General features: G+C 34.0%; 2 protein-coding genes across 5 annotated transcripts; both read left to right on the forward strand.

Moving 5' to 3' along the window:
* Positions 1-2,018: 2,018 nt before the first annotated feature.
* On the forward strand, positions 2,019-4,503 carry yellow-c (L-dopachrome tautomerase yellow-c). The gene is made up of 5 exons (XM_069041539.1): positions 2,019-2,338; positions 3,223-3,562; positions 3,625-3,966; positions 4,019-4,210; positions 4,263-4,503. Exons 1-5 carry the CDS (start codon positions 2,130-2,132, stop codon positions 4,404-4,406), a joined length of 1,227 nt encoding a protein of 408 aa, XP_068897640.1. The 5' UTR covers positions 2,019-2,129; the 3' UTR covers positions 4,407-4,503.
* An 88-nt stretch (positions 4,504-4,591) lies between these two features.
* LOC138125948 (sodium channel protein Nach-like) lies at positions 4,592-13,002 on the forward strand. 4 transcript variants are annotated; one of them, XM_069041533.1, is made up of 9 exons: positions 4,592-4,891; positions 4,946-5,152; positions 5,800-5,962; positions 6,019-6,161; positions 6,295-6,418; positions 10,799-10,858; positions 11,586-11,775; positions 11,830-12,078; positions 12,140-13,002. In XM_069041533.1, exons 1-9 carry the CDS (start codon positions 4,836-4,838, stop codon positions 12,247-12,249), a joined length of 1,302 nt encoding a protein of 433 aa, XP_068897634.1. In that variant the 5' UTR covers positions 4,592-4,835; the 3' UTR covers positions 12,250-13,002. The 4 variants fall into 4 exon arrangements, with proteins under 4 accessions (XP_068897634.1, XP_068897633.1, XP_068897635.1 ...); XM_069041532.1 differs by having other exon boundaries at positions 4,593-4,891; positions 10,799-10,948; XM_069041534.1 differs by lacking the exon at positions 10,799-10,858 and having other exon boundaries at positions 4,593-4,891.
* The last annotated feature ends 373 nt before the right edge of the window (positions 13,003-13,375 follow it).

The raw sequence follows: 13,375 nt of genomic DNA on the forward strand, positions 1-13,375 counted from the left end.
TAATATTTTTCTGTAATTAATTTTACATTAAAATTTCCCAGAATTATGAGTTTTATGCTGAACGAGCTGAACTGGTTTACGTTAACGACAGTTTTATAAGGAACGTCTTCTTTCATTTTGGAAAAGTTAACCGGACTTTCTTGGGCCTAAATGCTTCTTTCGACATTATTCGAGATTTGACCAATCAAAAACTGTTGGTACGTCTTTGTATGATATTATGGTTCCTATAGATATTATGATATTAATAAACTACGGTTATTTCCAAATTTTTATAATCTATTATTTTAGGGTTCACTAAAGGCTTATCAGTTTTATCACAACGAGTACCGTTTCACGGGTACTCATATTACAGCGGATACGTGCAAAATTGAAAAAGCAAACATTTTTTCTTTGAAAGAACAATTTAAAAATGCTCAGCTATATATCAGTTTATGTAATATAAAGAAAGTTTGTGAAAAATGTACTCATTTGTTTTCTGTCTCTGAAGAATTTCATTTTTAGGGTTCCTACAGGCTAGTAAATTTTGCACCCCAATCTAAGTACTTTCCAGATTATTTACCACACGGAAAGATACGTTCTAACATCAGACTTCACGATGGACGTGGTACGGATTTTTTTAATTTAAATTGGGACTTTGAAGTAGGACCGCCTAGAAACGAGTAACAATCATGTGCGACAAATTACATTTATCAGTAAAATTAACAACAGCTTATAACAGAATTCAGTAATAAATTAATAAAGAAAATCATTCACATGTGACAACCTATTATACTGTAGTTGTTTACGCATTTTATAGCGAATAATTCTTGCGTAATGTTCATGCTTTTTTTTACCATTTACGAACAGTATCAACAACTTAATCGATTTAATTTTGAATTTTAATTCTTACTCCTGAAATTTCAAAATAGGCATCATTTTGTTTACTACCTATCCTATTATACCTATGCTATCGTTGGAATGTTGAAGCAGCTCGCTATTCTATTCGTAGGTGAGAATTAATGGTATGAACTTTTTTTTATAAAAACGAAAGTAATAAGGAAAAGCTCAAAATAAATTTAGCACTACAAATAGTATTTAAAAAATTTCTAGGTCAACCGTTTTAACAGCAAGAAAAAGGTTATTTGAAACAGTTACACATTTATTGAAAGATACAATCATGAAAAACTCAAATGCTTTATAATCTCTGTTATTGAGATTGGATTATTTAAAAATATCAATTGCTTGCAATCATTTGATAATAGTAGATAGTTATTTATGCAACGAGTTTCTGTGTAAATTGGGCTTTTCTAATTGCCCGAGGGACAAGATTAAAACACGAGCGTAGCGAGGGTTTTAAGGCCTCGAGGGCAATTAGAAAAGCCCAATTTACTCAGAAACTCGTTGCATACAATATTTTATTATTTGAAACGACGTCCCTGAAGCTTCCAAATCTTTTAAAAATGGTTTCGCATTTGCTTTTGACAGTTTTGACAAATTTTTCAAGACCTGTCAGAAATGTGACGTTGAATGTATTGTCAAAGGCAACGGTTCGTTATCTGCTCATTTTGCTTTAGGGCAGTTAAGAGGCAGTTTACAAAGAAGAAAAATGAGAATTTATTTATACACGACGTAACGGAAACTTTTAATTTTGACAAAAGAATGTAATATACACGAATTCAACGAAATATGAAGTAGACTTGTAGATTATAATTCTGCGAAATGACTAAGTTAACAAAAAAATAATGTATTAGGTACGTGCTTGTCAACAAAAATCATTCAAATGCAAAATCCTTGAGTATTAAACTCGATCAAGCTCCAGTGTTTTATTCTCATTGTCAGTGATAGTTTTTGAGCCACTTTTTCAATTTTCAACAGGATCCACTGGAAGTATTGGGACCCTAATTGTAAATATTTTGTACATGCTATAGAGATAGAGGTACGTTCTCTCACTGAACGCAAAATTGACCTCACAAAATATCGGAATGAATGTACGTTTTTTACATTTATCCGATCTCAGGGTCATGGATAGCCTACCATTGACACAAGTGGGAGAAATACCTACCGTTTTTAACATCGATATTAAACATCAGTTCCCTCAGAACAGAAAGCATTCTAGTTAAACGGAGAGTGTTTATTTGATCGTTCTAAGAATGTGGAAATTATCGTTTTTGTTGGTGATCGGTTTGCTTGAAATCCAAGCCGCAGTCGACGAAATCTTCGCCTGGAATGAATTATCCTTCGATTGGCCCAACAACGAGATCAAAGACGAGGCCATTAAGTCTGGTCAATACGTTCCGGAAAACAATTTGCCATTGGGATTGGACAGATGGAAGGATAAACTGTTTGTTACGGTTCCGAGGTAATTTTCTATTTTAGCTCCAAGCAAAAAATAATTCTATGTAAAATAACTCAAAGTCACGTCCTTCATTTACTGATGCATTACTTTCATTGTAAGTTTCTCAGTTCTGCAAATATTTTCAAAACCAAGTGGTCCACCTTAACCTAGATGTTTAACTGAATTCTATTAATATTGGTGTTGAACTTTATTTTAAATAACCTACATAGAATAATTTACATAACTAATGACGAAAATAGGCCACCGATGTCTTTGTCAATGTGTTAAGAAAATGTTGCACCATAAATCTTGTGAAACAGCATGTTAACTATCTACTACCTAGGGTAAAAGATCTTTGTGAGTGCAATTTACACTTTATACATTTTTATGAGAAAAAACTTGACAGATGGCATACAACTATAGTCCATTCAAAAATCAAAAAACCACCACCTGTTGCTTTAGATTGGTAAAATTTAAAAAACCCTAGGTAGTTATTTTTTCATACTATGTTGGTAACTATAAATTATGACATTTATTTGATTCAAATAAAATTCAATTTCGTTCAAATTGTTTTATTATTGCTCAGAACGTTTCATTTATTTATTAAACATACCCAGAATAGAATTCACACGAACCCCCGATAAATTTGAGTAATTTGACACTTAAACACTTAACCTCAAAATTACAATTCTCACCTTTGAATGGACTTTATACCTACATATATTTTTATACATATCTACTTCATCAATAAGAAATTCCGCAACAACCGCATTATGCAAGACGGTGATGAAGTGTAGACCGACCTTATAAATATTGCATATTTGCATCGTGAGCAAATTTCACAGTCATTATTCACTTTACTGAAGACAGTAATACTTTCCATTATGTTCAATGTCATACACTTTCAGATGGAAGGCGGGAATAGCCGCTTCTTTAAACTTCCTACCTCTAAACTCACCCATTAATAAAACCAGTTCGCTAATACCATATCCAAGCTGGAAAGCCAACACGCTTCCAGAAAGTGGTCAAACACCTGAAGAAAATCAAATCGTTTCTACTTTTCGAGTAAAAGTCGATGCGTGTGATCGGCTGTGGGTGATGGATACGGGTCTTGCTGATATCTTGGGAGAAGGAAAGCAAGTTTCACCTCAGGCTATTCTCGTTTTCGATTTAAAAACGGACAAACTGATCAGACGCTATAATTTAAAGCCCACTGACTACAAGGAGGATTCCTTTTTCGCTAACATTGTATGTAAACGATAAGTGTCCGCTCTGCTTCACTATAATATAATCTAATAAATGTTAAATAGGTTGTGGACGTCAGTGCTGACAAATGCGATGAAGCTTTCGCCTATCTACCCGACTTGGGTGCTTACAGTCTTGTCGTTTACTCTTGGTCTGAAAATGATTCGTGGCGAGTCAAACACAACTTCTTCCATTTTGATCCTCTTAAAGGTGATTTCAATGTTGGCGGTGTCAATTTCCAGTGGACGGATGGGGTTTTTGGTTTAGCACTAGGTCCTCAACAGGAAACCGGATTCCGTACACTGTATTTTCATCCACTGGCTAGTACACGAGAGTTTTCGGTTTCCACACAAGTACTGAAGAATAAGACTGTTGCCACAGACCCCCATTCCTACTATTTGTTCAAGGTGAGTGTTTCTTTTTTTAATGAAACAAATTCAACAAATCTAGAGTATCTAGATTGAAGGTAACCGAGGCGATCTGACTCAAGCTTCGGCATCCGATTTCGACGAAAAATCCAACGTACTGTTCCTAACTCAATTGAACAGAGATGGTGTGGCTTGCTGGAACCCTAAGAAACCCCTAAACCCACAGAATTTGGACCTGGTCGTTCAGGATAATCAAACCCTAATTTTTACCAATGACATTAAGGTATTTCATATTGTTTTCATAGATCAGTTTTGATAAATAGCACTTTCTATAGATCGATTCAGACAGAAATTTATGGATTCTTTCGGATAAGATGCCCGCTTTTTTGTACAAGGGACTGAATCCCTCCGAGGTGAATTATAGGATTTTCAAAGCAAACATAGATGAGCTCATCAAAAATACGGGCTGCTCTGCATGAATTTAATTCTTAATTATTATTATTTAGCTATTTTTATACATCATATTTGTTACTAGAGTGTACTTTTTACGAAAATAAAGAACTTTATTGTTTTTTACTTCACGTGATTTTTATGAAAGAAAAATACTCGTATTAAACAGTTTCATGGTTTTTCAAATTTTCCTGAAATAGCGTTCTTTATTACTAATCAACCGTAACGAACCTAGTGTATACAGTAACTGCTGTAATGAACCCAGTGCATGCAAACAACAAAAAAATTACCAGAAAGATTTACAGAGAAAACCGGCTCTCCTGAATATTCTAGCGTGTTTTACTCCTAGGTTTAATTTCCGGTCACGCGTTTATTGGCAATTTTAAACAACAAATGAATCACTTGAATCAATTTGTGTCTAGCAACAACAAACACGTCTGCAATTCCATCATCCCCAAATGGCTAACTTAAACGATTATATTTTTTTTAAAGAAAACAAATACGTAATTTTAAGGTTTGTTTTTTAATTCCTCGCTAATTCTTTTTGGTGAAGCGATGTTTGTTTCAGAATAGTTTGGTCTTGCATTTATATTATTTTCATTGTCTTAACAATCGGTCTGGTACTTTCTTTATGGCAAGAATTTTTGACAAACCCCACTGTAACAACTTTAGAAAGCACTTATCTCCCTGTTAACAAAATTCCTTATCCGGGAATTGCTATTTGCAATATGAACAAAATCAGCAAAAAGAAGGCCACTGTATTTGCAAAGCACGTGTAAGTATTATTTTTTAGATATACAGGGTGTTAGATAAATGTCCTGCCAAACTTTAACCGCGAGCTACTGGCTTCATGTAGAACTCGCAAAAAATATTTAAAAAATTATTTGTCAAAAAATAAACTGACATTTAATTTTTGAGGTACAATTTTTTTAACTGCTTTTAGTCTTCTACGTTGTCCCACAACCTCGTAGGTAAAATTTCGGCACATTTTTAAAATACACCTTGTATATCGTATTTTATAAAACGTACATACACCAATGCGGTTTTATTGTTTTAAAGCATATTTCTTAGAGGTTACTTCGCATTGGCGTACGTTTTATAAAATATGATATACAGGGTGTATTTTAAAAATATGCCGAAATTTTACCTACAAGGTTGTGGGACAACGTAGAAGACTAAAAGCAGTTAAAAAAAAATTACCTCAAAAATTAAATGTCAATTTATTTTTTGACAGAATTTTTTAAATATTTTTTCCGAGTTCTACATGAAGCCAGTAGCTCGCGGTTCGCGGTTAAAGTTTGGCAGGACATTTACCTAACATCCTGTATATACCTACTTAAGAGATTGACACTCTCATCGACAACAAGAGAAAAACACATTTATACCTATACATATTACAACATAATTGTTGCATTTTTTTAGAGCTCAGTTCACAAAATTAGATGTTGTGGAAATAGTTAACAAAACACAAATGTTGGGAAAATTATACGACTTTAGTTATAACAAAGAGGATAAACCCACTATCAGCATGTTACAAAATATAGTCGAAAAATTACAATTAAACATAATCACCGTTATGAAAATGGTAAATCTGAAACTTGTATGAGTCCCTAACGCGTTTAATTCAACTGCAATTTTTAGCTTACGCTGCAATGCGAAGATCTTTTGCTAAATTGTCGTTGGAAAGGTGTCGACGTAAATTGCTCAAACATTTTTAAACTGAGATTAACTTATGATGGATATTGTTGTACTTTTAATTATGCTAAGAAAACTCTTCACTTTCAGTAAGTAGCTTTTTGGAAACCTAGTAAAATAAGACAATTTAAAACAAAACAAAGCTACAGTTTTCATTTGCTTTTCGGCTTCAAATAAATACGTATGACTTATTTTTTAATACTTAATTACGTTCATTTACAGCGAAGGTGAAATGGAAGATTTTCCCATTACAGGCGAGGCAGGTATTGACAAGGGACTATCGGTTACAATAAATAATGAAATTGAAGACTATATGTATGCACCTTTGTACTCTCAAGGAGTGACGGTAGGCATGTGGCATTGAAGTAATAAAATAACATAAATCATAAAAGGAAGGAATGAGAGGTTGGCAAAGTTGAGTAAACACGGTGATTTTCGCTCCGCAATCAACCCAAAAATTTGGCAGTTGCGAGCAGAAATAAAAACCAAAACTCAGTGGTGATAGTGACAGTAATTAAAGACGATAGTGATAGTGGAAAAACCAGAGGAAGGAATAAAGAACCGTACGAATAAACGCAAAATATACTGTGAAATTCGGTAGCAGAACTTTATCGTAAAGTGACCGGCGAGAAACAAAAAAGCAGATAAGCTTTTTCTCGTACGAGGAAAGAAATCGGAAGAAAACCCCTTACTACTCTGACATAGGCAACACATAAAGCAAGCAAACGGTAGAAGGTGCTGCATAAAATCAAATGAAAAAACAAGAAGAGAGTGACGTCGAAGGGTATTCAACAGACGATAGCCGGAAAAGACAAAGGGAGGAAGAAGAGAACAACGACACAAAGAAGAAAAGCAGAAAGACAGTCAGAACACCGCCGAAGAAAAAGAGAAGCGACACTGAAATGGAAGACCTGAAAAGCATGATCCAAAAACTTATGGAAGAAGTGAAGGAGATCAGAAAAGAAAACCACAAATATCACGAGATACTAGACAAGCTCGCTGAAGAAAACAAAGAGATAAAGAGAGAAAACAATGAAATGAAGACCAAAATGCAATACATGGAAGATAAAATAGAACAAATGGAAAGACACCAGAAAAAGAACAACATAGTAATTTATGGAATGGAATTGACGAAAGAAAAAAATGAAACGTTGGAGAAAAAACTAGAAGAGTGGATCAAAAATAACCTGGGGATAGACGTCGAGATAGAAAGTGTATACAAAATCAATAAGGAAATGTATGTGGGACAAGTGAGTAAATATGAGAAAAAGATAGAAATAATGAAGAAAAAATCATGCTTACGGGAAAACGAGAATAGAAAGATCTTTATAACAAATGACCTCACCAAAAAAGAACGAGATATACAAGGATGGATACGGGAAGAGGCAAATGCAGAAAAAGAAAAAGGTAATAAAGTAAGAATCGGCTACAAGAAACTAACAATAAACGAAAAAATATGGACATGGAACAGTAAGACATACCGACTGGAAGAACAAAAAGAACAAGTCAAGAGACCTCAAGATTCAAAAAACTAGATAAACATATACAAGGAAATCAGAAAATGGAAAAGACACGGCACGGAAAAGGAACACGAAATAAGGATAACTCAAGGAATTATTGGAAATTAGCAACATGGAACATTAGAGGACTAAGCGGAAAGGAGAACGAACTAATAGAAGAATGCCAGAAAATAAATGTAGATATTCTAGGAATCACGGAAACAAAGAAAAAAGGACAAGGATCAATAGAAGTAGGAAACGGGTATTACCTAATTTACAGCGGAGTACCGACAAATGAAAGAGCAAAAGCGGGAGTGGGTTGCCTGATAAACGAGAAATGGAGAAAGAAAATACTAGGATGGACATACATATCAGAGAGAATAATAAAAGTTGAGGCGAAGAATGGAGGAAACCCAATAACAATAATAATAACGTATGGGCCAAACGAAGACGAAAAAACAGATGAAAAAGATAAATTCTGGGAAGAAATGAATTTAGCTGTGGAAAAAAGTAATGGAACAGTATTCGTCATAGGAGACCTAAACGGAAGAGTTGGAAAAAAGGATAATACCACAATGGAAGTAATAGGAAACCATGGAGAAAATATAAGAAATGGAAATGGACGAAGATTAATAGAATATTGCATAGAAAACGACTTAATCATAGCAAACACCTTTTATACACACAAAGAAATAAATAAAATAACAAGAGAAGTACAAAGCCGAGCAGAAAAATCAATTATAGATTATATAATAGTAGAAAGGAACAAAAGAACAATGATAAAAGACGCTAAGGTCCAAAGAGGACCTGAAATCTATAGCGACCATTACATGTTAGTAGCGAAAATAGCAGACGGAACGAAACAAGATACGGAAAAGAGAGCAAAGAATAAATCGAAACCATGCCATGAAGCTACAAAAACGTATAAGCTACAAGAAAAAGAGCAAGCTGAAAAATATAAAGAATATGTAGAACAAAAAATCGAACAGACAAAAGAAGAACAAGAACAAATGGGCATAGAAGAAGCATGGCAAACATTCAAAACAATACTACAAGAAGGAGCCAGAAAAGTATGCGGAACCGTAGTAATAAATAAAAATAAAAAACAAACAGCTTGGTGGAATGAAGAAATTAAGAAAGAAATTAAGAAGAAGAAAACAAAATGGGAAATATACTTAAACACAAGAACAAAAGAGTCCTATATGAGTTACAAAAAACAACGAGAAATGGTGAAAAATTTAGTAATAGAAGCAAAAAAGAAATCCTGGGAAGATTTTGGAAGAAAGATGGAAAAAAATAAAAATGAAAACCAGAAACTTTTTTTCCGTGTACTAAAAAATTTGAAAACGGAGAAACAAGAACAGCCTATAATCAATAGCATTAAAACCAAAGAAGGAGAAGTACTAACAGAAGAGCATAAGATTATGGAAAGATGGAAGGAACATTTCGAAGAATTACTGAACCCTACAAAGACAAACAGAGAATCAACAGGAAAAACAGTAAAAGAAGGAAGGAAGAACAAAACAGAAATAAATAACGAGAGAAATAGAGAAAATGAGATTACATTAACAGAAGTACAAGAAGCTATAAAAAGTATAAAAAACGGAAAAGCAGCAGGACACGATGGAATCACCCCAGAAATGATAAAACATTTAGGAGGAAACGGCACCCAAATATTACTGAAGATATTCAGGAAAGCATGGGCTGAAGGCAAAATTCCACACGACTGGGAAATAGGAGTACTGATACCAATATATAAAAAGGGGGATAGATTAGATTGCAACAATTACAGAGGTATCACACTTTTGAGTGTAGTAGCAAAGACGTACGAAAGGATACTAGAAAAAAGACTTAGAAGAGAAATAGAAGAACAAATGACAGACTCACAAAGCGGTTTTAGGAAAGGCCACAGTATCCAAGACCACATCTTTACAATCAAAGAGAGCATATACAAAACAATTCAGAAGAACTCAGAATTATACCTAGGATTCATAGATTTAGAAAAGGCGTTCGACAGGATACCGAGGGGAAAAGTATGGGAATGCTTAGAAAAAAAAGGGATGGACCCACAACTTATAACAGCTACAAAAAGTTTGTATCAAAATAGCCGTAACTATGTCAGGAGTAAAAACAACAGATCGAAGGAATTCATAACCGTAGATGGACTTAGACAAGGAGGAGTGCTGAGCCCGCTACTATTCATAATAATGATGGACGAAATAATCAAAAAGACCAAAGAAAAAGTGAAGCAAGTAAAAATTGGACACTACAAATTAACAACAGTTAAAATCTCTGAATGTGCTTTTGCCGACGATCTTGTTGTGTTTGGATCTACCGAGAAAGAACTTCAAGAAAATCTCAACACATGGAACAAAGTATTAAAAGAACAACAGATGAAAATAAACATAGCAAAGACAAAAATAATGGTAATAACAAAAGACGAGAAAAATGTAGACATTGAAATTGAAAATACAAAAATCGAACAAGTCAATGAATTCAAGTATTTGGGAGTCACAATAAACAACAAGGGGAAGCAAGATACAGAAATAAACCAGAGGATATCGGCGGCGACAAAACTATACCATTCACTAGGCAAAACTTTCATAGGAAAGAATGAAATTAGTAGGAAGACCAAAATGACTGTGTACCAAACAATATTTCGTCCAGTATTGACATTTGGAAGTGAATCTTGGGTAATAACAAAGAGACAAAAAAACAGAATACAAGCAGTCGAAATGAAATACCACAGGAGAGCACTAGGAATAACAAAAAGAGACCATAAACGAAATGATGACATAAGGGAAGAATTAGGAATAGAACCGGTAACAACAACAATCGAGAAAAATCAATTGAAATGGTATGGACATCTAACCAGAATGGCAGATACAAGGCAAGTCAGAAGAATATGGGACGCAAGAATAAACACCAAAAGAGGAAGGGGAAGGCCCCCCGAGTCTTGGAACGGAACAGTCGCCAAAGTGATGGAAAGACGAGGATTAAATTGGAGAGAAGCGCGAAAGATAGCGCAAGACAAAAAAAGCTGGTCCGGATTTGTCCACAGTTAAATAATTTAAGATAACTTATAACAAGTAAAAGTAAAATTAATAATGAACCCCTACACCAAAGGGTAAAAAGGGGTATTGATTATATATATATATATATATAAAAATATCTTGACTTCTTTCTGTCAAAGTTATTACTAAAACTAGAAACGGTTTCTGTTTTAGATACAAATATTCATCCCTACTGACTATCCTGACAAACCTAGTGGTAGCCTAACTGAAATTGTAGGTGAAGTAGGAACTGAAAATTTTCTCAAAATTAAACCAACAACTGTTAAAACCGTTGGAGAAGTTATCAAATATCCACTAAATAAAGTAAAAAGATTTTTTTTTCTATTTTGCGTTTAGAATAAGTCTATTCTAGCACCCAACTGACGTCATTTGAGTGAGGTCGTTGGCGTGTTAGAATAGACTAGTAAAATTTATTGTATTGATGTTGGTAGCGTGAACTGTCAACTGACAGACGTCAAAAAATAAATCTCGCAGAGAACGCAGAGAATAAAGCAAATTAATAAATAACAATGAACAAAACGTTTAATTTTCATTCTGGGATTTGGACTTCTCCGGCAGTAAATTTTCTAACGTCTTTTGTGCAATTTGCCTAATTTGCGGCGGCGTTAGTGATAAACTTTCTTCAGCATTCATTTTCAAACATCAAATGCGAAAATAAAATAATCTGACGTTTTAATTTTTTTTTTTTTCACAGCCGGCTAAAATTATGCCACATAAAAAATGTCACCAACCACCGCAAAATTCCCTACATTTAAATTTTTTATTTTTTTATTTATAAAATGGTATAAAGCGGCAAAATAGAAAAAATAGTATAAAAGATTCGTTGCAGAAGGTCCTTCAAGCACTTTGTTCCTCAACTCTCCGCTACGCGTGCTTGAATAGATGCCTTCTGCAACTTATATTTACTATTCTAGATCAATTTAACCAATTTTTTTTTCAGAGACAGTGTCTTTTTGATGAAGAAAGACCAACCAAATTCAACGGAGTCTATTCTCAGAGCGACTGTAATGTGGATTGTCGAATTGCAAGCACTTTAGCATTATGTCAGTGTATTCCATTTATGATACCCTTAAGCACAACAGATTCAGTATGTACACTGAATAATCTAGCATGTTTACATCAATATAGAAGTACAAAGTTCACTAAGATTCATCTATCCCGCAATTCATTCGACATTTTTCCAGACAAATGGAATTTTTTATATCCAGAACAAGATGACTTAGGACTTTTACAACGCGAACAACATGACTCCTTACGTTGCAGTCAGACATGCTATCCCTCATGTGATGCCACTTTGTATGACGTAGTTTCGGAGAGGGCAATCATACATAAACATAAAAGCAGGAATCACACGGTCGTTCATATTTATTACTACAACAGATTTTCCAATTTGTATAAACACGATGTTGTTTACTACTGGTTTGAAATATTAAGTATGTATGAATATTTGTACTCTACCCGAATTTTTTACTATTCTTGGGTACACACTTTCAGGTAACTTTGGTGGCACTTTCGGCTTGATCATTGGATTAAGTTTAATATCAATTGTCGAATGCCTCTTATTTATGTTACAGTATTTACTGAATCTAAAAATTCTGTCTTAAGAACTTACACTCTAAAAAAGCTTTGACGGTTTTTCATAATAAATGTAAATTAAATTATTCAAAGGGAGTGTTACATAAATTTATTCTTAACAACTATTGGTAACAACACGTAATAATCAAAAACCGCAACTTATTTATTTCAAAGCACTCGGTAATTGTATTTATATAAATAGCACGACCTTCTAAATAGTCGAGACTCTTGGCTCTCTCCGGCCTGTTCATTTGAGCAAAATACGGTGATCAAGAATGATTGAATCTGTTGATAACAATGAAGTTTTTTTACAATTAAATACGTTTATGACAGTAAATCACTGTCAAGTATTCCATCAGAAATTCATTTTGTATTTTCTTTATTTCTGTAGCAAATTAAGCAAGAAGTTGAGAACAAGTGTACCTAAATACTTTATTTATACATCAAGAGGTAAAAGCCATACTTTTTATCACCAGGCGGCTTCGCCTCGAAGGACAGCATAACATGCAATAAAATACTTATTTACATTACAAGCTGCGAAAGTTTACTTTTAGGTGCGCGGTGTTTTTAAATTGCCGAGGCGAAGCGTAGCGTAGCCGAGGTAAAAACTCCAAGCACCTGAAAGAGCTTTCGCAGCTTGTGAATTATGTAAGTGAATGATTGACTATTTCATGCAGGTCATCTTGCCCTATGTATGTCGGGCAAGATGGTTTTTGTCAAGATATCTAAAATATATTTTTTTGCAATTCCAAATAAAGTTTTGCAGAGTTTCCTTTTTACCATAACAATCTATTTATATTACCCTTACTTGCCGTAAAAGGATTCTGACATAAACTTTACAGAAACAATTTTGCAACCCCCCCAAGTCTAAGTATGGCAAGTTGCCCGCTCTTCCCCTACTTATCCCGCATATGAGTAATAAAAAGAAATAATAAGATGGTTGACGAAGGTAACAAAATGATTAAAGAAGGTAATAAAATGATTGAAGAAGGAAATAACATGTTTCCTCTCTGGGGCGAAGTCCATCCAGTGTCGAAGATAAATCACATTATAAAAAAGGTAACAAAATGATAGAAGAGGGCAGTAAAGAACATAGATGTGGCTGGGAAAAATGTATAAATTGTTATAAAGAGGTTGAAAACATAAATGTTATAT

The sequence above is a fragment of the Tenebrio molitor genome, chromosome 3, assembly GCF_963966145.1.
Source record: "Tenebrio molitor chromosome 3, icTenMoli1.1, whole genome shotgun sequence".
Lineage (NCBI taxonomy): Eukaryota > Metazoa > Arthropoda > Insecta > Coleoptera > Tenebrionidae > Tenebrio > Tenebrio molitor.

Bases quoted from the DNA above. Each gene is read 5' to 3' on its own strand.
- yellow-c (XM_069041539.1), top strand. From the start codon at position 2,130: ATGTGGAAATTATCGTTTTTGTTGGTGATCGGTTTGCTTGAAATCCAA. The intron at 2,339-3,222 runs GTAATTTTCTAT...ATACACTTTCAG, and splicing joins CTGTTTGTTACGGTTCCGAG to ATGGAAGGCGGGAATAGCCG. The intron at 3,967-4,018 runs GTGAGTGTTTCT...TAGAGTATCTAG, and splicing joins ATTCCTACTATTTGTTCAAG to ATTGAAGGTAACCGAGGCGA.
- LOC138125948 (XM_069041532.1), top strand. From the start codon at position 4,836: ATGGCTAACTTAAACGATTATATTTTTTTTAAAGAAAACAAATACGTA. The intron at 4,892-4,945 runs GTTTGTTTTTTA...TGTTTGTTTCAG, and splicing joins AACAAATACGTAATTTTAAG to AATAGTTTGGTCTTGCATTT. The intron at 6,419-10,798 runs GTAGGCATGTGG...TTTCTGTTTTAG, and splicing joins TGTACTCTCAAGGAGTGACG to ATACAAATATTCATCCCTAC.